The sequence below is a fragment of the Phocoena sinus genome, chromosome 16 (assembly GCF_008692025.1).
Source record: "Phocoena sinus isolate mPhoSin1 chromosome 16, mPhoSin1.pri, whole genome shotgun sequence".
Lineage (NCBI taxonomy): Eukaryota > Metazoa > Chordata > Mammalia > Artiodactyla > Phocoenidae > Phocoena > Phocoena sinus.
The window spans coordinates 1,826,164-1,850,722 of record NC_045778.1 but is presented as its reverse complement, the minus strand read 5'-3'; the positions used below and the strand labels follow the sequence as shown (position 1 = coordinate 1,850,722).

At 41.1% G+C, this 24,559-nt stretch overlaps 1 protein-coding gene across 2 annotated transcripts in view; it reads left to right on the top strand.

Annotated features, from left to right (window-relative positions):
- Nucleotides 1–24,559, top strand: part of NUP133 (nucleoporin 133) — a 58,453-nt gene that overhangs the window by 5,840 nt on the left and 28,054 nt on the right. For both annotated transcript variants that reach the window (XM_032608587.1, XM_032608588.1), the window contains exons 4-14: nucleotides 5,562–5,669; nucleotides 7,359–7,493; nucleotides 8,108–8,278; nucleotides 9,861–10,016; nucleotides 10,327–10,397; nucleotides 13,818–13,965; nucleotides 15,394–15,541; nucleotides 16,398–16,555; nucleotides 17,962–18,053; nucleotides 22,300–22,463; nucleotides 23,701–23,795. In XM_032608587.1, the coding sequence (XP_032464478.1) occupies nucleotides 5,562–5,669; nucleotides 7,359–7,493; nucleotides 8,108–8,278; nucleotides 9,861–10,016; nucleotides 10,327–10,397; nucleotides 13,818–13,965; nucleotides 15,394–15,541; nucleotides 16,398–16,555; nucleotides 17,962–18,053; nucleotides 22,300–22,463; nucleotides 23,701–23,795 (1,446 nt within the window). The remainder of the gene's footprint in view (nucleotides 1–5,561; nucleotides 5,670–7,358; nucleotides 7,494–8,107; nucleotides 8,279–9,860; nucleotides 10,017–10,326; nucleotides 10,398–13,817; nucleotides 13,966–15,393; nucleotides 15,542–16,397; nucleotides 16,556–17,961; nucleotides 18,054–22,299; nucleotides 22,464–23,700; nucleotides 23,796–24,559) is intronic.

Below are 24,559 nucleotides of genomic sequence, written 5' to 3'. Positions count from 1 at the left end.
AAAATGGGACATAAAGCAACAGAGTACCCAAAGTGTAATGCTTTTAAGAGGATTCATTATCTGATCTAAACTGTTTTTAGCAAGTATTTAGCAAGGAGGTATATTTCCGCTGAATTACTTAACAATGTATTCCTATAGTACAGCTAAGAGATGCACACACATTAATGGTTATCATCAAAATATAAAAAGGAACACATCCACATACTTCCCTCCCTTTTATACTTCCTTCTGCCCCTCTGCTACCAACCTAATGAACAAGTCCTGGTGTACATTTCTCAGATGGTTTAACAATTCCATGTCCAAGATGCTACTTTTTTACCAGTTATAACAAAGATATTTACAAATTGGTTAATTCACTAGCTCTACTTTTTATCATACATTGTCACTTTAGGACTCCTAAAAAGCCTAGATGTTGCAAAATAACGAATGAACCTTGTCCATAGTAAGCATTGGTACTTTACAAAAATGCACATTTAGACCTATGGTTATAACCTAAAACTGTCTTCTAGATATGGAGATACTAGCTAAGAGCCCTTCCCTTCACCCTTCCTCTTACCCCTCCTCCAGCATATCAGCGACTAAGTACAGGACTATATCTAGCTCCAAGAGGTGGATTAACGCTCCCAGAAGACACAGCCCTTCCTAAAAACCAACAAAAGGGCATTTATTAAGGGGTTATTTTACTACCTCTACTTTTAATATACTTTGGGCATTAGGACTTGCTTATTCTTTAATACACAGCAATATTAACGAAAACACACAAATAGAACAATGGTTAGACAATCTGAACTTGTCTAAAGACTCATGGGCACAGATCCCTTCTCTGTACTTCCTTCCCTGTCCACTCCCCGCCTCCCCACCACCCAGTGAATAGTCAGCTTACTCTCCAAGACTCAAGTTTAACAATTTCCACTCCCCCAATACAACCATTCCTATGAATTAACAGAAAAAAAATACTTAAAAGGTGTTACTTTTAACTGTCTATTTTCAACATATGTTGTGTACTTTTACACATCTAGAAAGATTAGATGTTTCAAATACAGATTTAAGTTTGTTCACTATGTATACACGTAGTAGCACTGAAGAAACTGCACACAAAGGCTATAGTCACAAAGTGTCTCCTAAACAGGAACACTCTGGCCTAGAAGCTTCCCCTTCTCATCTCTATCAACGCAGTGGATAAGAATGATAAGCATCTGTAATGCTTAGAGGGGATTTTAACAATTTTACTTCCTCCAGTTGTTTTCAGAAGTCTTTCCTATGAATTTTAACACAAAGTGTACACAATGTATTTATCGGCTATTTTTGTCATACACTGGCAACCTCTTTAACATCTAGGAAGACTAGATGTTGTCAATTTGGACCCTCTGTCCTTTATGTACACTATGTACACAGCCAAGTAAAACAAAACACAGAGACACACCAGACAATGGTTAGTCTTGGTATAAAGCCCTTTACACTTTCTTCTTTCTCCCTGAACCAGCACAAATAAAATAATGTGTACTGCTCAGAGAGGTGGTTTGATCATTTTGATCACTCCATTTCTAAAAGACAGTATTTCATATGAATTTTAACAAAAGGATATATCTACAAAATATGTTACTTCATTACCTCTACTTTTAACATACTTGGTGCACTTCTAAACATCTAGAAAGACTAGATGTTTCAAATAAGGACTAAAGTTTGTCCACTATATACACAGTAGTGTTGAATAAACTACACACATGTAACAATGGTTAGATCTGAAAGTGTCTTCTACATAGGAACATTCTAATCTAGAACACTTCATTTCTCCCAGTACCTCCTTTCTGCCATCCATCCAACATTGGGCAAGTACAGGCACAGGTGTCACTTAGATGTGATTTACAATTTCACTTCCAAAGGCCCTTTTCAGAAGACGGCCTTTCAATGAATTTTAACACAAAGTGTACAAAATGTGTTAGTTTACTAACTCTACTTTTGTCATACATTGGCAACCTCTTTAATATCTAGAGATTAGATATTATAAAATTGGGACCCATTGGTCCAGTATATACAAAATATATACAGTAAAGTTAAACAAAATGCGTGTAACATATAGAGCAATGGATAAGTTGAAATGTTCTAGTACCTGCTAGCAAAACATCTTTTGCAATCTTCCCTCCCACCTTCCTAAACCCAATGAACAAGCACAGAGTATACTGTTCAGAGAGGAGGTTTAACAATTCCATTTCCAAAGACAGTATTTCCCATCAGTTTTTAAAAGCTATTTACAAGAAGCATTATTCTACTAAAATTACTTTTAAATACATCAAGCACTTCTAAACATCTAGAAGGAATAGATATTTCATATAGGAACTTACTTGTCCACTATGTACACGGCACTGTTAAATAAAACTGCACACACGTACCAATGGTTATAATCTGAGGTATCTTCTAAATATGACCATTTTGGCCTGAACCATTTCCTCCCTCACTTCCTTCTCTCCACCGCCAATCCAGTGGACAAGTACATGCATATGTAATGCTTAGAGGTGGTTGAACAAATTCATATCCAAAAGTCATTTAAAGAAGACAAGCTTTCCTATGAATTTCAATAAAGTATACAAAACGTGCTCATTTTACTACTTTGTCATACACTGGCAACCCCTTTAACATCTAGAGACTAGATGTTGCAAAACTAGGACTCAATTTGTCCATTATATACACGATATACACAGCAAAACAAAATGAACATACAAAAAATAGTTTTGTCTGAACATGTCCAGGTATGAACACACTAGCATATTACCTTTTGCAATTCTTTCCCTCCCTCCTCCAAACCACTGAACAAGTATAGACAATAGTATACTGCTCAGAGAGGTGGTTTAACATTTAACATTCCCACAGACAGTACTTCCTGTGAATTTTAGCAAAAAGATGTTTACTACCTCTACATCTAACACACGTTGTGCACTTCTAAACATCTAGATGGACTAGATGGTTCAAATAAGGACTTAATTTGTCCACTATATACAGAGCAGTGCTGAAGGAACTGCACACATGTTACAGTTATAATCTGAAACTGTCTTCAAAATACCAGCATTCTAGCCATTCTAAGACCAACCCCCTTCTCTCTCTCCCCCCTCCACCAACCCAGAGGGCTATCATGCTCAGATTTTCAGAAGACAATCTTTCCCATAAATTTTAACACAAAATGTACAAAATGTATTATTTACTAACTCTATTTTTGTCATACACTGGCAACCTCTTTAACATCTAGAAAGACTAGATGTTGTAAATTAGGACTCATTTGTCCATTATATACACAGCAAAGTGAAACAAAATGCAGGAACATAAAAAAGACAATGGTTAATCTTGCTTCACTATAAACACACTGGCACAGAGCTCTTTGCACTTCCTTCTCCTCCCCGTGACCTTGAACCAGTGCACAAACAAACACAGTGCATACTGTGTACTGTTCAAAAAGGTGGTTTGGCCACCCCTCCCCCCCCAAAACAACATTTCATACGAATTTTAACAAAAAGATATTTACAAAATGTCTTTTTACTACCTCTACTTTGAACATGTATCAGGCACTTTAGAAGATCTAGAAAGACTAGATATTTCAAAAAAGTACATATTGTCAACTACACATACAGTAAGGAGTAAAACGCACACACAAACCAATGGTTCTAATATGCAAATGTCTTCTAACTGTGACCAGTCTGGCACAGAACCTTCTTTTCTTCCTCCTCAACGTCTTCCATTCCATGTCCTCTAACCCACGGAACAAACGTGGACCTCTGTGGCTCCTGATGTCGCCTCTAGAGGCGGTCAAACAACTCCATTTCGAAAAGTCATTTCTAGAAGACATTTCTTTTCTACGGTTTTTTTAAAGAAACAAATAGGCATTTACAAGACATGTGACTTTAACTCTATCATACGTCGGCAACGTCTTCACATCTAGAAGGCCTATATGTAGCGAAGTTTTCTTTCGAAAGGTTGGGGGGAAAGTTGAGAGCAGCCTTTTCATATTATATACACAGGCCTTCTATAAACGGCCAGTAAATCTTCCCAAAGGGTGGCTGGCACTTCCTATTGGCCGCATGTGGTACGTTATTCTACCATTTCTATCTTAACGACATCGAGGTCTTGGTAGAACGACGACCAACCGCCCGATGACCCGATAACGTTCCACCCGTCGTCGACCGGGGCTCCGCTCACCTTCCGGGCCCATTAAGGCCTTTGTCCGTACGAGGTGAGGTCTGGTCCAACTGGGGCAGAGAGGTCACCTCAGGTCCCGGTTACGCGCGGGCTCCAAGGCCTAAGGGTGGCTGAGCTGGCGTCCACGTAGAACCCCCTTCCCGGGCCCTCGAGGCTCTAACGGCCCTCCGCAGCATTCCAGTGGCCGCCATTCTTCTCGCCCTGCCACGCCCGGCGCTCAAAGGCGCCACGTCCTCGGTGAGCTGCCGGAGGCTTCGCCTAACCCCTGCAGTGTGGGGTCAAGAGACCCGGCGGTGGGTGGGATCTGGGCTCCGAGGGTCCGCCGCCATTAGGTCGCGGAGGTCGGGGTGTGGGGGCAGTTCGTTGCTGCTTCCAGGCTCGGGCCCTGCCAGTGGGTGGCTGCGGCGAGGGCTCTGGGGCTCGGTAAGACACAGCCTGAGCTTGTCCCGGGGGCCCCCCAGTTCACCTGCCGACCAGAGGCCGGAGGGCCTGGAGGGCCTGGAGGGCCTCGGGCTAGAAGGCCGCCATACGCTTCTCACCGTGCTCTCTGCCGTAACTCTGAACTGAGTTTCTTAGAAGATAGGAATGTATTTCACTGAATCTACTGGATGATGCATAATAAAATAGGAAAAAATGATACCAGTTTTTATAACGCTAATTTAACTTTCAATTGTCAACTTCTCACACGGCGGTTTTCGTTTGTACATCCACTCCTGTACCCTCAGCAGCCTCCTCTTCTTTCCGCTCCAGATCAGGCATACTCTCCTGTACCACTTGTGTTCACTGGGCCATTGTTCCACTGGGATTTGGGCTCCCACTTACCTAAACTCTTCACGTCTACTGGCCTCTGTACTGCTGCTACCTAGAAAACCGTGTTTGTAGTTTTAGGAGCATAGGTGAGGGAGAGGGCCTGGGGTGGGCATCCTGAGTTAGCAGAGGAACGCTGATACTTGGCTGAGTCTAAGAAATGTTTTCTAGGTGACTCGGAATACTAACTCTGTGGTCATGCAGATTTTAAATGTCAACTAAACAAATCAAGATTAGACTGGGAAAATTCCATAGGAAGCCTACACACTTCTTTCAACCAATAGACCTTTTGGTCTGGGAAGAGATTGGAGTAGTTTATATTAAGGGTCTGGTCTAGCTGCTACGTTTTCCTGATTCTATATCTCTTAAAATATTTTGTTTTAAAATTACTGAAAATGATGATGAAAGCCTGATCAAAAAGATATGAGAAGAAAGAGTATTTGTAGAATGCTATTTCCAGCAATGAATTAGAATCTAAAATATGCAGAGAAGGGAAATAGTGAAGCCAGATGCATATTCAAAAACTTGGATTTGACATGAAAGATGTTTTGTTTGGATTTGTTCTATAGTTATCTGTTTGCAAAGAACTTCAGCTGCCACCTACTGATTTCCACTGGAGTGCCAACTTGGTGGCTCTGTCTTACTCTGCTACCTCAGGTGAAGCACATTCTACTCAGGTAGGTGACTTAAATGCTTATTGAAGTACATTTTTTAAAATAAGGGAGTTCTAAAGTTGGAGGAATCCTCCAGCCCAGTTCTGAAACGTAGCTATAAAGCTACAGGATCAAGACGGAGAGGTGATGGCAAAGAGATGGACACACAGGGCAGTGGAACAGAATAGAGAGTAGAGATATAGACTCACTCAAGGATGGCCCTTTGATCTTTGACAAAGGCGCAGAAGAAATTCAGTGGATCAAGGATGGTCTTTTCAGTAACTGGTGTTGGAATCATTGGCTGTCTTTATGGAAAAAAGAAGCATTCCTCCTAAACCTCATTCTTTATGTAAGGATGAACCCAAAATGGATCAGAGATCTAAATGTAAAACTAAAAACTTTTGGAAGAAAGCAGGAAAAAAAATCATCATGACCTGGGATTAGGTGAAGAGTTCTTAGAAATTACCAAAAACATGATTCATAAAAAAAAAAAATAGATAAATTGGACTTAATCAAAATTTAAAACTTGGCTCTGCCAAAGGCACTGAAAAGAAAATGAAGAGAGAACTACAGACTGGTAGGAAATAGTATATTATATAAATATTATATACGATTTATATATCCAACAAAGGACTTGTATGTAGAACATAAAATGAACCCTCAAAGCTTAGTAAGAAAACAGACAACCCAATTTAGAATAGGACTTGAATGCTTTACCAAAGAGGATATAAGGATGTCAAATAAGCACATGAAGAGGTGTTCACATCATTAGCCATTAGGAAAATGCAAATAAAATAAGTGAGATACCACTACACCCCTATTACAGTGGCTGAAATGAAAAGCACTGACACTACCAAGTGCTGACGAGGATGTGGAGCAACCGGAACCTCATACATTGCTGGTGGGCCTGCTGGTGGTACAGCCACTTGATTTTCACTTCTCATAAAGTTAAAGTACCCTTGCCCTATGACCCAGCAATTTCATTCCTGCCTATTTACTTTAGAGAAAGTAATGCTTATGTTCACACAAAAAAACAGTACACTAATGTCATAGCAGCTTTATTTGTGATAGCCAACGGCAGAAACAATACGAATGTCCTTTAAACTGATTTATCCATAGGATGGAATACTACTCAGCAGTAGAAAGGTATGAGCTACTGATACATGCAACAACAACCTGGATGAATCTCAAAGACGTCATTCTAAGTGAGATAAAGGTTCTATTCAGTGTCAAATATAACCAGAGTCAAAAGGTTATATTCTATATGATTTCATTTGTTTGGCATTCTCAGAAAGACAGAGCTATAATGATGGAATTAGATTGCCAGGGGTTAGGGTAGGGAAGGGTGTGACAGTAAAGGGAAAGCGTTAGGGAGTTTTGGGTGCAGATGGAACTGTACTGTATCCTTATCGTGGTGGTAGTTACATGAGTCTACACATGTTTTAAAATTCACAGAACTGTAAAAAGCAAAAGATTTTATGCGGTCTGAAGAGAAACCAGAGTATAAAAATTCATAGAACTGTAAAACAAAAGGGGGAAAATGTCAGTTTTACTGTATGATAATTTTTTTAATATGAAAAAAAGGAATTTTTATTTCTGATTTCTGTTAATCAATAGTACATTGCCCTGGTTTCTTTATATCAGTGTCAACAAACTCCCAACTTGGGCTCCTTCTTTTATTGTGGTTACTGAGTGTTATGGTCTTGTTTTGAGGCTGTTGCTGTCATGGTTGCCACCAGAGAAGGATCCATCCGCTATTGGCCAAGCCTTGCAAGTGAAGACACTTACACGGAGACGTCCGTAGATCTGGGAGGTGATAAGACTTGCAGTTTCCTAACAACAGTGCAGGTATATGATATTCTTTTATATTTATTGGAAAGCTGTGATTTGGCTTGGAAGTGGGATTTAAATGACTAAAAATTTGGGGTTTTGAGCACATCATACAGGCAGGGGGTGGGGGGAATCAAAAAGAGGCAAGAAAAGAATGTCAGGATCTAGGATTTGAACACTTAGACAGAGGGAAACCCTTCTCATAGGACTCTGCAATATCAGTAGTGCATAGTAGCCGATGTTATTCATTTCTGTCAGAAAGATCTTCATAAAATGACGTAGAAACTCTTAGACAGTAGGAGGAATGGTTTGCTAATATATACTCTGCAGGTTTACTGAAGAAATCTGATACTTGATTTGTTGAACCTGCATGATGGTGAACCTATCACTTAAAAATCAGAATTAAAAAATACATGCTGTTAAAAAAATTGCAACAAAGTTATTCTGTGTAGAATTAATATTAAGTGAATGGATTCATAAGTAAGTGATTTTAATAAAATAGCACTGTTCTTTTTTATTCTTTTAGATTTGTTTTAAGGTACAGATGATTTCCTTCTGTATCAAAGTGATTTGTGTTAATTTTCTTTTCTTAGTCTTAACTGCTTAACTAACTTTGCTATGTTTGTTCACAGGGAGGAAGTTTTATTTTATCCTCATCGGGAGGCCAGCTGATTCGCCTGATACCTGAAAGTGTAGGAAAAATTCATCAGCATATCCTGCCTCAAGGGCAAGGTGTGCTTTCGGGAATTGGTCGGAAGGTTTCTTCTCTTTTGGGAATTTTATCTTCTAGCAGTGATCTCATAGTAAGTTGATAAAATAACTTTGTTTTACAAGCTTCTCTTAGTGAAATCAATAAGTTGGCAGTTCCCTATGAAGTTGGTATTGCCTCTGTATGAACATGAGCTGAAAGCTTTGACCTTTCAGTGAAGCATTTTTATTATGATGGTCAAATGAGTTCATACCCTGTAACGTTAATATTCTTAAGTCACACAGATTATCTTATAAGTAAATTCTTTGAACTAAAACTATGATGTAAAATTATAAACGTGTTTAAGGATTAATTTTGCTTTCTAGACATAACCAAAAGTGTGTTCTCCACCCCCATGACTCCAGCTATCTGTGTGGATGACTCAAATCTATGTCCGCTGGGCTTCTGCCTCAGTCTCTGGAATAGTGAAGGGAGGCTGATGGGAACTAATGTGTGGGGGGCATCTGCTCTCTGCTAGGTGCTCCATGTTTGTTACCTCCTGTAATTATTAGATGACCTGTAACGTAGAGAGCTTCATTTCCAATTTGTAGATGAGGAACTGGCCTCAGTGAGGCTAAATGCCCAAGGTTACAGAATCACTCGGCAGCAGATTCATACCCACGTCTGTTTGAATTGAGAGCACACCTTTTTTTTTAAACTATGCTATTCCCTCTAATTTCAGGTTGCTATTATTATCTGCTTCCATAACTGGTCTTTGAACCTAAAACGTGACATGTCTGGAGGCAAATTGCTGATATTCTCTTCTCTCCTGTTGACTTAGAAAACTCATTTCTCTTTTGACCTATTTCTAATGGCACTGTCACTTTTTTCAGAGACCCAGGTATAAAACCCTGGTGTGTGTGTGTGTGTGTGTGTGTGTGTGTGTGTGTGTGTGTGTCTCTCTCTCCTTACCAGGTTCTATAGGTTTGGCTTCTTTCATGTCTCACTGCCATCCCCATCTTCCTGCTTCCATTGTAAGGCCCTAATATGCACTCTTGGTTAATTTCCCCTAATTCTTGGTGCCAGTCCGCTTTACTCACTGTTGGCTCCTCCGGTCCCATTAGTGACTAGAGTCATGGTGACAGGAGAAGTGGAGACAGTTAGGGTTTTCACTCAACAGTTCTGTATACGCAACTTAAAAAACACATCTGTTCTTCAGAAGCAAGAAAGACGAGGTTAACATACCCACGTGGAACTACACACAGCCCTACCAGATTCCTTCTCCTGTAACACAGCTCTTGTGCTCACAAGCCATTGAGACTATCTCCCTTGCTTACTAGGTTTACAAGCTCACATTTAAGACTGTGCTGTGTGTGAACCTTATTTTTGCTTCTTTCCTGGTTGTAATCCGCATTCCAATTAAGCAGGACTGTGTCTTGTTCTCTGAAGATCCTGTGACTTTCCCACCTCCCAACTCTGCTCTTCCTGGGCCTTCTGCCTTTATATTTGTGCCTGTGGAAACCCTCCTTACTCAAGGTCTGTTTCAGGATCACTCCTTCCTTCGAGTCCTAAATGAAGAATTCTGCTAGGATTACTAATCAAATAGTTATAAAATGTACTAATTTTGAATTTCAGAAAAATAGTTCATTAACATTAGAACGTAATAATCTATAAACTTTTTTCTCCTCTCCATACAGCTTTCAAGTGTCCTTTGGGATAGAGAGCGATCAAGCTTTTATAGCTTGACAAGTGCAAACATCAGTAAATGGGAATTAGATGATTCTTCAGAAAAACAAGCACATAGTTGGGATATAAATAGAGTCCTGAAGGAAAACATTATTGATGCTATCTGGGTAAGGAACAGTAACATTCATCTCTGTAATTTTCATTTATGTGAGACTGCTAGTTCCTTTAGTTGTTGTATTTATTAGAACACATTTCAGTGTAATACACAAAGTTTCAGCCATCAGATAGGCTGAAATGGAGTAGTCAATCTTTAGAAGTATTGGAAAGCACTGATTTACTTAACTTTTTAAATGCATACATTCATTCAATAAATGTTTGACTTACTGTGGATGAGGCACTTTAGTAGGTGCTGGGGATATAAAGGTGAAAAGAAACGATTCCTAAACTCGAGCTTACGTTATTGATATTTTCATGTAGGGATCTGAAAGTAACTATGAAGCTATTAAAGAAGGGGTCAACATTCGGTATTTGGATTTGAAGCAAAACTGGTAAGCAATTAATTTGTCCTGAAGAACATAGGAGTTGTTTGGAAAAACAAACTGATGTTTGTTATAAAATGATGAGCAGTCTTGCTGTTTCTCGAATGCCTCTAATGCTAATCTTATACTATTATGTCTTAACTAAATCGTTTTGTATTGTCTGGCGATGCTAATTCATTTGAGAAATACAGGCAGTTGTCAGCCTTCCACTGTGTGTTCCATTAGCTGTCTGCCCTCAGTAGGGATCCGTCTGTTCTGCTGTCACAGCCGGAGCCTCTAAGAGCTGCCTACCCCGCTGCTGGGGCTGCTCCATGCTGTCATTTTTCCTGACTCAGTGGAGATGCCAGGCGCTCTTCTCCAGCCCTTTTTCTGTTGCTGAAGGAGCTTTAGCCTGTGTTTGTCGCTGTATTGAATAAAGGAAGGATGGGGTGAGGTTTTGTCGTGGTGGTACAAGTTAGAATTCAGTCATGGTTTATACTCAGAGTGAATTTCCTTAGAAATGGTGCTCTAACTGGTGCTTAAGATCCCAGGTTAGTCTGATAAAGCTACTTAATCCCATGTTATTGTTTAGCTTTAATACCAGAGGCCATATGGAACTTAAAAACCATTTGTAATATGGCTTCTGTGGCAGAGCTCATAATGAGTGCAAGTACATGACTTGTAATTTTTCAAAACGCAACTTACCAGAAGTTAAGGAGTATTTTTATGTGTTCTAGAGTAATTTAGTTTAGTAGAACAAATTCTACTTGTTTCTTGGCTTGAAGTTGTACTGTTTAATTCTTCTCTCTTGGGCTATTGGGACTATCAGGACCCTTTATAGTTTCTGAAAACCACATATGTAAACTATCAAAGAAGTAAAAATAATAGTATATATTTAATTTCCCAAAACAGTTGCATTAGATACAGTGTATCTTGTTTTCATTTAGCTTTACCAGACCTTCATAAATTTAGAACTGCTGCCAGGACACAGCCCACTGTGGGTGTAGGATGCGGGGATGCAGACGTTTCCTCATGTGTAGTTTTCAGAACGGAGACCCAGGTTGAGAACAGAGAAACCTGCTTAGGACTGGCTGTGCCAAGACAGACCCTGGGCACCTCCCCCGGTGCTGTCATGCTAACGCAGCTCGATTCTCATGGGGCCTGTGAGATGCAGCTCTCACCCTCCTTCTGGGCCCCTCCCCACCATAGCTCCAAATGATGCGGTCATCGCTCTTTTGAATACTCTTGTTCCGGTGATCCGTGCACCGCATCTGGGTGGGCCTCTTCTGTTTAAGGAGCGTGTGTGTCTCCCTGATGCTTATTGCTCTTCCTCGGTCGATTGCTCCTTTTGGCCAGAGCTGCAACCTCGGCTCCTATTTGCAGTGAACAGCCTCATGAGTTCTTTTACCAGATGATTACTGACGCAAAGCTCAGGTAGCTTCATTCTGGATTTTTTGAAATCATAAATGTATTGCCCTGTATATACTCGCATAAAAATTTGTCAATTTAAAAAAAAAAATTCTGTTTATTTATTTATTTAGGCTGCACCGGGTCTTGGTTGCAGCACATGGGATCTTCATTGAGGCATGTGGGTCTTCTGTTGCGGCACATGTGCTTCTCTCTAGTTGTAGCACGCGGGTTTTCTCTTCTCTAGTTGTGGCGCACAGGCTCCAGAGTGTGTGGGCTCTGTAGTTTGTGGCATGCAGGCTCTCTAGCTGAGGTATGTGAGCTCAGTAGTTGTGGCGCGTGGGCTTAGCTGCCCCGCGGCGTGTGGGATCTTAGTTCCCCAACCAGGGATCGAACCTGCGTCTCCTGCATTGGAAGGTGGATTCTTTACCACTGGACCACCAGCGAAGTCCCTGTCAAATTTTTACTGATTTGCAGAATTGGTTATCTTCCTATCATCTTTGCTACCTAAAATACCTTCATGTTTTTTTAATCAGGAAGATTTTTTTTTATAAAGATGTCAAATGAAACTGGTCCAAGCACCACTCCCTGAGGAATCCTCTGTTAGCTGTGTCTCTGGGCCTCAGGGGGCACCCATTACCCCACAGCGGCCCAGTCTTTGGAGTGACTTCAGTGTCGAGCCTCATCTGGACGTGGCCGTCTCTCCTTGCAGGGCAAGAGACTGCATTCTCTGCGGCCTCACTCGCTTCCTTCTTAACGTGTCATCAGTAGCTCTTTAGGTCACTGCCAGTATGTTTGGATGTGGGCCAGTGTCCTTGAATTCTTCTCGGGAATTCAGGTAGAAGTGATAAGGGCTGGGGAGCTGGAGGAAGAGAACACAGTGGAGAAGGGAAATGAGAGCCACGTTAGGACTGCTTGGTTTGAAGTGCATGTTGTCCAGCCACTAGCTCGGTTTATTATTTTTAGTTGTCAGTAGAGGGTGCTTGCCACCCTGTTAATATTTCTGAGACTTGAACCGAGAGTTGCTAAAAATGCTGCTAAATGTTTTAGAAGGGTTGAGATTAGAGACCATTTAATTGGTTGGGGGCAACAACTTTGATAGACTTGAGAGGACCATATACACTTTAAGATGGAAAAAGGTTTGTTTTTCACATATACAGCAGCAGTTCTATGATTGGTTATTAAAATTAAAAACAAAATTTTTTTCCTCTGTACAAAAGTAAGCTTTAAAGAACAGATTAGATCAGGGGTTGGCAACCTTTCCTGTGAAGGTTCCAAAACTGTTTTATATTTTCAGGCTTTGGGGACCATGTGGTCTTCACTGCAGCTCTTTTACTCTGTCAGTGGTAGCATTAAAGCATCCATAGACAACACATAACAAGTGGCGTGGCTGCATGGCAGGAAAGCTTCATTTACAAAACCTCAACCTGGACTCAGTTTAGTCTGAGAGCTGCACTTTGCCAATCCCTGTAATTGGTGATTTGTTGGTCTTTTTAAGTCAGATTTATTGAGTTATATTTTACATATAGAAAATACCTTGCACCCTTTTCAATGTATAATTTGGTGAGTTTTGACAAACGCATAGTCATTTAACTAGAACCGCAATCAAGATACAGAACAGTTCTATCACTCCAAAATTTCCTTGGTACTCTTTTGTCAACCCCTCTCTCCACCTGCAGCTCCTGGCAACCATTGATGTATTTTCTGTCCTTAGAGTATAAATGGAATCATAGGGTATAAAGCCTTTTGAGTCTGGCTTCTTTCACTTAGCATAATGCATTTGATATTCATTCAGTGGTTTCTTCCTTTTTACTGCTGAGTAGTAGTTCATTGTATAGACTTACCAGGATTTGTTTATCTATTCAGCAGTTGAAGGATGTTGGGTTGTTTCCAGTTTTAGGCAATCATGAGTAAAGCCACTATAAGGTCCCAGTCTCTTGGACTGGGCTTGCTAGGTCATATGGGAAATGTGTGTTTAACTCTTCAAGACATTGCTGGACTGTTTTCCCAAGAGACAATAGATCTTTCTTTCTCACTAATTAGCGATGGTCTCCTGATTTTGTCAGCGGCATGGCACCTGGCAGACAAGCCCTGTCTTGTCTATTACTCGCTGGTAACAGTAGAAGATAACGGCTACCAAATGTCAGATGAAGTGACTGTGGAAGTCACTCAGTATAACCCACCTTTTCAGGTAAGGTACAAAGTGACAGTAACATGCGGAGTTCTTTTCCTAACCATTGCAGGGTCAGATTCTTTGAGAAATTCATCTGCAGAGCTTGGAAGTACATTTTATTTTATTTTTTTAAAATCTCTTTATTGTTATTATTTTTGGCAGCTTGCGGAATTTTAGTTCCCCGACCAGAGATTGAACTTGGGCCCTTGGCAGACAAAGTGCAGAGTCCTAACCACTGAACTGCCAAGGAGTTCCTGGAAATACATTTTAAATAGCTAGTTTTTAGGCATTGCATTGTTTGCCATCTCATACTCAGTCCTTTGTTCAGCCTTAGCTAAAGAGGAGTGAGAGTGGGAGCCCCTCACAGCGAGGGGCGTGCCTCTCCTGCCATAGCTCTGTGAAGGGGTCTTCATTTCAGTATCGCTGAGAAGGAAAACATTGATGATGAACTGCAGAGTGAAAAATAAGGAAGAGACCTGACATGAGCTGGGCTTTGGTTTTGAGCCCTATATACTACAGAAAAATCCCATTTTTCCTCAAAGTAGGATTATATTTGTAGGTAACCACATTATATACTTGTCAAATTTCACGTGAACGATTAAAAGGCAAGCTCTCTAATTTTAAGCTTCTTAGTAGCAATCGAACATTGTTGAATAAGTATGATGTTTTTGAGGAAAGGCCTTAACTGCTGTAAATTCATTTCATTTAATCTTGTATAGTATCTAATTCTGTTGAACTCTCACTCTTAATATGATTTGTGTAGCTGAGTGCTATAAGGAAATCTTTTAGTTTGGTCTTTTATTTCAAACAGAAATAAACCTTATGTGTTCTGATTATACAAGAAAAATATGCTCAGTGTTAAAATTTTTCAGACAGTGGGAAAGGGTATAAAGAAGACAATTTGAGAATAAAAAAATTCCATGTTTATGTTATGTTTGTAAAATTCTTTTAATAAACGGAATATCCTTTTTAGCTTTTGCTAATTTTATGATTTAATTAGGTCTTATTTCTATTTTTAATTTCATATATGATCAAATTAACTCAGTTTTCTTGTGCTTGATATCTGGACAGTGAAGAAAAAGACAATATTTATCAGGGGTCGTTTATAAATAAATTTGTCAATTCTAAAATAAATAATGAACTAATCCTTTTATTTTCTTCCTCACATTTGTTACAGGCGGTTAGTTAAAATCTTATCACCATGGAAACGTTTTCAAACTTTGCTAATTATTTGCAACTCAGCAAATGGTCTCTAATTGATGTTTACAAACTTATTCTGTCATGTTTTGTTAGTCATCTGATGGATAGTGTTTAGGTTTTCACAAGGATAATCAACAAATTATTTTATCATTTTTATGAGCGTACAAAAGTGTGAATTACAAAATCATACAAACAAGTATTTTTGTTTCAATTCTGATTAAATGTAATCTTAAATTTAATTTTCAGTCTGAAGACTTGATTATATGTCAGTTGATGGTCCCAAACTTTTCAAACCAGACTGCCTATCTGTATACTGAAAGTGCTGTCTACGTGTGCTCCACAGGAACTGGGAAGTTTTCTCTTCCTCGGGAGAAAATCGTCTTCAATACACAAGGTAGGGTAATGGTTTTAGAAAACAGGATTAGGGAACTCATTAGTCATTCTGAGCAGTTTTTGTTCTCTTTCCATAAACTTTGCTTCAAGCATGATGCCTGTGACATTCAATCCCACGCCTACAGTAGCTGAAAAACTGGAAGGGTGGTAGAGTTCCCAAACTGATACATTTATGGGCAAAAAATAGTAACGTTTTTCCCAGAAGAGGCCAAGAAGAAAAGAACTGATGCTAACAGAAGTAATTGCTTGTTCCTGGTCAGTAAGAGTGACTTATTCTGAGCTGATGTTCTTTAAATGTTTGTCCAGACTCCTGGGTAAGAAGAATCCCAGGTGCTGGACTCATGCAAGGGTGTTGGAATTGGGGGGGGAGGTGTGGGTGATGGGGGGAGCCAGCCAGGAGTGAAAAACACCAAGCAGACAGTCTCATTAGGGTCTTTATCTTAAGGGGCAAAGGGCAAAATCCATGTGAGGCAGCAGGATGGAACCTCAATTCTCTAGTCCCAGCACCAGAGCCTTGACTGGGTGAGTGGGATGCTGTTAAGACTACAAGAGAGCTTAAACCTTTTCCTTCCGCACTGGCTTACTCAGTAAGTCAAGGTAGGGTTGGCAAGCTGTACTCTGAGTCTTGCAGAAGGGATGATTTTCTCGTTTGGTGCTCTGTACCCACTACTCTTGCAAGGCACAGTGAAGGACACAGCCTACCACTCCAGATAGTGGGGAGCCTTGACTTTTGACGCGGGATTACAGAGTAGGAGTAACACGGCAAAGGATATCACCAGGATTTTCTGCTGGGAGGTGGATTTAGGAAAGTACTTTTTGGTTATGTCTATCTGATCGTGTATTTTTCTTTCTCTTAGGAGATAGTATTTTAGGAGCTGGTTCCTGTGGGGGCGTTCCTATCCTTTTTTCCAGAAACAGTGGATTGGTGTCGATTACTTCAAGGGAAAATGTGTCCGTATTGGCAGAAGACCTTGAAGATTCCCTGGCATCTTCAGTTGCTGGACCAGGCAATGAAGTAACGTGGTTCCATAAGATTTTTTTTTTCTTTAAAGTATAGTTGATTTAAAGTGTAGCTGATTTGCGAAGGATTTAACGATTTTTATCAGGGTGTTTCCCACAAATGTTTAAAAGTCAGACACTTTTAAAAGAGTTGTGATGAAGACATTAGTTCTTTTATCTCTCTCATCTTTTTTGTCCTCTTATTCAGAAGCGACTACTTGTAAGTCCTTCAGCTGTTTTTTTTGGCGTTTGCTTCCACATTTCTAAGTAATATGCGTGTATTGCTGTCTCTCATTCACTAATTCTCGTCATCTGTAGATCTCCTGTTGGAGGATGAGGACTTGGGTAACCTACATTCCTCTCTGCCTTTATCACCCCAGTGTACATTTTTTCCATTATAAGGGCTATGTGAATGTTGTTTATAGTCCAGAGTGAAGCAGTGTGCTGATTCCATTTCCTTTAGTGTACAACTTTGTGCGATTCTTGGAGTGGACTAATTTCATATTTGCTTACTTTTCTTTGATATATGGCTTAATCTTCCCACACCCTCCAGCAGCTGCGTAGGCGCCTTTCCGTAAAGCTTTGCCCAGGGTCACGTCTCTAGAGAAGCCCCTTACCTGCTGTCTGCCTGGAACTTCCCTATTTCTTGTCCTCAGGGCCTGTCCCCGCACTGCACCGGTTTGCCTGGCCTCCTCCCTGCTCTGTCACTTGCTGCTCCTCCCTTCTGGTTTCCATCTTTGTCTGTTGCAGTTGGAACCACAGATGTGTGGTGGTTGTGTTTCTTTTTCTTCTGGGATGATTTTTGAGGGGAGAGTGGGGGAAAAAAACATCATTTTTTTTTCCTGTCATCTTGAATTCTGAAATACCCTGATCCGTAAAAACGATTTTTATCATTCTTTTACAGGAGGCTAAAAATTAACACTCTTTGGGGTAATTTCCATTTGAATAGTATGTAAAATATATAGACTGTGTAATTCAAAATGAAAATGATTTGATACAGGTTCAACAGAAAGTAACTTTTTTTTTTACGTTTTTTCTTTTGTAATCATGTGGTTTTCATAATACTGCTGTATGTTAAGATTGAAATCAACCATCATGCTTAGAAATACACTTTGTGATGAGTTGTATAAGGGGAAGCCTATAAGAAGCTTGTGTTGTGATGAAATCTGCAGATGATTTTACTCACAATAGAATTCCTGAATTATATATACATTCTCTATAGGACTTTAGTTGATCATTTGGTGTGTTTTATCTTGTTTCAATAAATGTCTTAAGTATCAATAGATAAACCGTTGGTATAGAGAGTACGGCAAACAGCTGTGTGTCTGTACTGTTGCTCTCATAGGTGGGTCCAGTGTTTAGTCCAATAACTAAGAATATTCTTATACCTTCACCTCTAAATTATAGTTTGTTTTTTTACAGAGTGTGGTTTTTGACACCTCTACCAAGAATGAAACTATTGCCCGGGAAGATAAAACCAAATTGCTAAAAGCTGCTTTTCTGCAATACTGCAGGTATGACAAGTCTTTAAAATTACTGCCCTTTTAATGTTTGAGGACACATGTTACTGACATATGCTGCTTATTTGTTGACTAGTGGGAACGAGTTGGAGGAGTGAAGCCATCCAGGAGAAGATGTTTTTCTGAGCTTTAGCACTTTAACAAACTCTTGTTCGGAACTTGGTAGCCGCGGGAGGGTTCCAGCTAGGCTGGCAGAAACCTGGTGTAACACAGCCTCTCCGCTCGATGGAAACAATGTCCCACTAGAAATGGTGGTCATGAAGGCAGCTTGCAAGCATGCTTTATGTATAATGTGAAGGCAGTGAAGTTGCATACAAAGGGTTATCATCGCTGTTGTAAAGGAATTAGTCTTGGCCTGTTGGTTGAGTTCTGCTGTGTAGAAATCACCGTAGAACCCAGTGGCTTATTTAATACAGCTTCTGGCCCTGCGTCTGGCTGTTTGGGGCTGTGCTGGGGTGGCAGTTTTCCTCGTCCTGCCTGGGCTCGCGCATGGTCTGTGGTCAGCAGCCAGCTGTCTGGTTACACTTGCTCCCATCTGGGGACCCTGGCTGGTCAGCTCTGTCTGCCTCATGCGGCATCTCTTCCTCTAGCAGGCTACCCTGGCCTGCTCACAAACCTCAGGGCTCTGGAAGTGGAAGAGAGGAAGCCTCGCTGCACAAGTGCTCTTCGAGTTTCTGCTTGGTCACATTTGCTAATATCCCGTTGGCCCCAGCGAGTCCCGGGCTGAGGCCCCATGGAAGGCTGCTCGCAGGAGGGTGTGTGCGGGGTGGAGGAAACAACCGCACTCGCTCTGTCGCACTTGCTGACCCTATACAGTCGTTTCAGTTTGTCCTGCACACACGTTCTGCATGTTCTGTATCTGGTACCTTCCATTTATATTGGAATGAATGCTCGGGAAAATTGTGATCCAGCCCTTGCTCTGTCCCGATTAACTGTGTGAGACTTTGGACAGATTGCTTAATGTTTCCGGAACTGGAGTTTAGCAGATCTTTGTTTTGAAGAAATAGTCAGACTTTACTGCCTCCATTTTTGCCGCTCTCAGCTCACAGTCCCGTAATTCCACTCCTAGTGGCGTCTGGTGTGTGGAGGCTCCCTCTCACAGAAGGGACACACTTGAGACTTTGCAGTGCATTTACAGTTTGAAAATTCTGTGCCATCGTACTGATGGTCTACTGAGCTTAATTTCCTGTCCAGAAGAGGGCACCAGTGTTTTGTTTCTGTTTTTAAATAGTATTCTTTTAAGTCTTGTTCTGTTGCATGGTGTTCAGTCTGACTGCCAAGATTTGGATTAATACTCTGATTTTATCTTGTATAAATTTATCCTTTAATTGACAGTTCTGTCAGACTCGTGGCATCTCAACATTTAAATGGTAATGGAGTCCCTGTACTAGTTTCCTGTGCCTGCTGTAGTGAATTGCCACAAACTGGGTGGCTTAAAACAATAGAAATTTATTCTGTCACAGTTCTGGAGGCCAGACGTCCAAGAGAACGGTGGCAGCAGGGCCGTGTACCCTCTGAAGGCTCTGGGGAAGGGTCTTCGCTAGCCTCTGCCTTAGCTCCTGGTGATTGCGGGCAGTTGTTGGCTTTCCTTGGCCACATACGCATCCCTCCAGCTGTCTGTATTGGCATATGGCCTTCTTCCCTGTGCATCTGTCTTCACGTGTCCTGATGATGACACCGGTCATTGGGTTTAGGGCCCACCCTAATCCAGTAGGACCTCAGCGTGAACTTAGCTGATCGTATCTTCAAAAACCTTATGTCCAAATAAGATCACGTGCTGAGGTTCTGGGTGGACTTGGATTTGGGGGGACATTATTCAACCCAGTATAGTCATTTCTAAATGTTTTACTGGGGAAGATGATTAAGTACGAAAAGGGGTCCCTGACCTCAAGTGCTCAGAGCGTAGTAACCTTAGGACCGGTGTTATTGGACTTCTGACACAACTGTGTTATCCTGTTCAGCATAAAGTACCATGAGGTTAACAAGAAGTCATTTCTGGGGTGGTATCAGCCAATGGTCTAAAAAAATTAGCCTCTTCACAAATGGGATCATGGAACCTTTAAAGCAGCATTTCTCAGCCTTCTCACTACTGACATTTGAGGCCAGATGGTCTTTGTTGTGGGGCCGTCCTGTGCACTGTAGGGTGTTTAGCACCATCTCTGGCCTCTTCCCATTTGATGCCAGTAGCATCCTTCCCCCCAACCCGTGACAACCAGAATTATTTTCAGGGGGTCAAAGCTGGTGGATAGAACTCTAAACTATTATCCATTCAGTTTTTTGCTAAGGTAATATTACTATTTTTATAGCATGGTTTCTTTGAAATTAATTTTTATATTATTTTGATTTTCATTTTACTTAATATAAATATAAAATCTTTTGTTCGTGAGAGTTTTAAGAAACCTAGTCTTTTGATTAAAATAGTTCATTATTGAGTGATCATGCTATGGTCCACTTTGTATTCCCATGACCTCTAGCATAACTAGGTTTCCGGCTTCAACCTTGCCTTTAACACTTCGCGGCAGTTTTTCTGTGTTTCTCTGGTCAGCTCTGTCTCCTCTTCTGCAGAGAGCATTTCAACCCTTTCCTCGCCTCGCTACCTTCCCACTTCTCTGCCCCTTTCCCCGCCAAGCAGCTGACTCAGGCTCCTGTTGCACAGAGATAGTAGAAGCCATCAGAGGACAACTCCCTGTACTTAGCGCCCACAAACTTACCTGCATCCCTACTCCTCTTCCCTTTCCCTCCCTGCGGAGTAGGAAGAGGTGTTCTTCTTCCTAAGGCCAGTCTCTCTGTTCTGAGTGCCATTGTGTCCTGTTTCCCTTGAGGCTGTACTCTCTCAGTTACTCCCCTTCTACATCTTTGACCTTGTGCTGGCCTCTTCTCATCAGCTGTTAATCATATTTAATCTGCCACTTTTAAAAAAGACCAGTCTTTGATTTGTTGTCCCCCTTTGAGCTAGCACCTCTTCTGTTTGTTCCTGTTTACAGCTAAACTGCCTGAGACATCGTCTCCAGTTGTTACCGTCTTCCATATTTTTCTCTTTCTACTCCCTGCGCCATCTTTCCTCCTTCCTTGGCTTCATTTGCTGAAGAAGCACAGCCCTACCTTGCTCTGGGCCATTACATACAAATGAAGAATGTTCAGAAGCAGTTGTGTGTTCCACAGGAACCTAGTTGTAACACATGTGAAACTGTGCTTGTCTTCTCCAGAGCTTATTCTATCTTTCCTAGCCCTGTTCCAGTGGCAGGTCCTAGCAGCCACAGTCAGTTGTTCAGTCATCCTTATGCATCAGAGCCAGCCGATGGCCAGAATTTCCCTCCTGTGTCTCTTTCTCAAAGCTGTCTGCCTGTCTCCTAGCTGCTGCAGCTGCTGCTGGTGGAAACTCCCATCCTCTCTTGCCTGGATAGATTTCTGCAGTAACTTCCTCACTGGATTTTTCTCCCTCCTGTCTGATCCCTCATCTCCATAGCGTAGTTAGAATGATCTTTTAAAAATAGAACAGATTGCAACATTTCCTTCTAAGCTCAAACTCCGTCACATGCTTTACGAGACCTTCTGTGCTCTGTCCTTTGTTTCTAAGAGGTCTGCCTTGGACCCTTCTTCCCTCTCTCCTCACTGGATGATCTTCTCTCCCCCAGGGCTTCCGTTCTCTGCTGGGATGCAGGCGTACTTCTTAGCGATGTGCCTTGTGCTCTCTCTGCCGCTGTGTGCCCCTCCCACACTCAGCCCCACCTCCCTGCACCTCTTCCTCCAGGAAGTGTTCCCTGCCTGTCGGGGGCTTTGGTTTTCCCTCTGTGTGCTCTGTGGCCTCTGTGCTTTCCCTGTCTAGTGTGTGTGTGTCACTGCTTCTTTGATTACCTGACTCCTCACGCCACTGTATACTTTGTGAAGTCTCAGGACTGTGTTCTGATGTCTTGTTTATTGTTCTGTCTCCAGAGCCTGCATATTATCAGTGTTCAACACATATTTGTTGAATTAATGAATGCATAATTGTCTCCCTTTTAAATAAATGTTATTAGAAGTAATAAACTTTGGGCTAACATATGGGACTTTTAATTTCACAATTAACTTTTTCATGATGAGTTTAATACTTTCACTTTTTTAAAAAAAATTTTTATTGGGGTATAATTGCTTTACAATGGTGTGTTAGTTTCTGCTTTGTAACAAAGTGAATCAGCTATACATATACATATATCCCCGTATCTCCTAATACTTTTACTTTTGTTTTCTGATTTTATTTCAGAAAAGATTTAGGTCATGCTCAAATGATAGTTGATGAGCTGTTTTCCTCTCACTCTGATTCGGATTCCAATTGTGAACTAGACAGAGCTGTTACCCAAATCAGCGTGGACCTGGTGGACGACTACCCTGCTTCTGATCCACGGTGGGCTGAGTCTGTCCCCGAGGGTAAGAGCATCCTAATGTTAATGTTATGGAGAAGAACATTCTGGTTCTTTTGTTCAAGCGTTTCTCAGTGCATATTTTTTATCTTCTGAAACAACTTAATATTAATTCAGTATTTTATAAAAGTTGTAACTTTCCTTATAGTAGATTTTTTTTTTTTTGCGGTACGCGGGCCTCTCACTGTTGTGGCCTCACCTGTTGCGGAGCGCAGGCTCAGCGGCCATGGCTCACGGGCCCAGCTGCTCCGCGGCATGTGGGATCTTCCTGGACTGGGGCACGAACCCATGTCCCCTGCATCAGCAGGTGGACTCTCAACCACTGCGCCACCAGGGAAGCCCATAGTAGATTTTTAAAAGGGCTCAGAACAGGGAGCTCCTGGATGGTCTTAGTGGTTAGGATTTGGAGCTTTCACTGCCATGGCCCGGGTTTAGTCCCTGGTCGGGGAACAGAGATCCCGCAAGCTGTGCGTCATGGCCAAAATAATAAAAAAAGAAAAAAACACCTCATCTATTTTACATACATACATGCATACATACATAAAGGGCTCAGAACAGGTCTACATAGTAGAATAGAAACTGAGGAAACATTGGAGCAAATCCTACATGTTCTGTCTGAACAGGTTAATCAGCCCTACTTAGCTTTCTCAGCATGTTATTTCTAAAAGGAAATTGGTGGCATAGGTAGGCATTTGACACTTGCCCCAAATTAAATGATAATTTTAGCATAACTACTGAATTTGGCTAATGGAAATTATGTGCTTCTCTAAGAGCAGCAGTGGTCAGATCTCAGCCTGTAGAAGTGGGCATATGTCCTCTTGTTCAGCCTGGGTGACTGTCCCTCCATGCAGCATCGGGGCACTCGGGTCCCCAAGGACCATGCAACTGTCACAAACATCCTTTCAATCCCTAATTTCCTGCCTAGCAAGTAATTCTCATTAGAGTCTTAGGAAGAAAACATCAGTGCTCACCTTCTTTCTTTGACTGTTTTGAGCTGTCAAGCTTAGAATGATACAAGTGATTAAACTAATAATAACATATTTGTGTTTTGAATAAATACGGTATGAATTGTATCAAACCCCCAAAAGTTTCGTCTAAATTTTTAACCTCTTGGGTAATGTAATTAATAATTGTATTGAAAGGTTAGTACTTTCCTTTTGTATAGATTTTTCTTAACTTTTAATAGCAGTACTTTCTGTCAAGCCAGTGTATTATGTTTTTGTCTTGTTATTGTGTTTCACCAGAAGCACCTGGGTTCAGCAATACATCTTTGATTATTCTCCACCAACTCGAAGATAAGATGAAAGCCCATTCTTTCCTTATGGACTTCATTCACCAAGTAGGCAACCCAGTCGCTGTGAACAGGGATGGCCAGACACCTGGCTTTACTGTGCCCTTTGTGGCTCTCTCCAGGACAGTGGGAGACCCTTTCTCACTAATTCTGAGGTGTTTCATTGGGTGGGACATGACTAGTGTTGTCCATTTTCTTTGCTGACTTAAGTAAATCATTCCAGGGCTGTGTGGAGGCCTGTTACTACAAGAAGCAAAGCTGCATTGAAAATAGGATAAAAAGAAGAAAAATAGTGTATTTCAGCAGAAATGTTATTTCAGCTTTTCTTGTTACATCCTATGATACCCTGCTTTTCATTCGGATTTCCTGTGTGCTTTTATATAAAACTTAGGTTTTCCCGAGTTGATTTTGTATTATTAGAAAGACAGTGAAGAATCTGAAGGCGGTGACATGTTTTCCTATGTGGATGTTTAATTTCGAGGTGCCATTAGCATCAAATACTCATATAAAGTATTCTTTTTTTTTAAGCGGTAAGGGAATTCCCATTTATATTGAGCCTAATAATAGAAAATGTTTTTGCTGCTAGACAGAGTTGTTACACAAAATCACCCATCCTTACCTTGTTGATCAGTTGTGGCTCCTAGGCATAATCCAAAAGAATTAATTTAAATCCATTTTTGCACACTTTCTCCCAGAATCAGTATGCCTCCCTGTTAAAGAGACTGAAGTCAGTGCCACCTGATAGAACCTTCTGTGGTGATGGGACTGCCCTGTGGCTGTGCCGCCCAGCATGGCAGCCTCAGTCCTGTGTG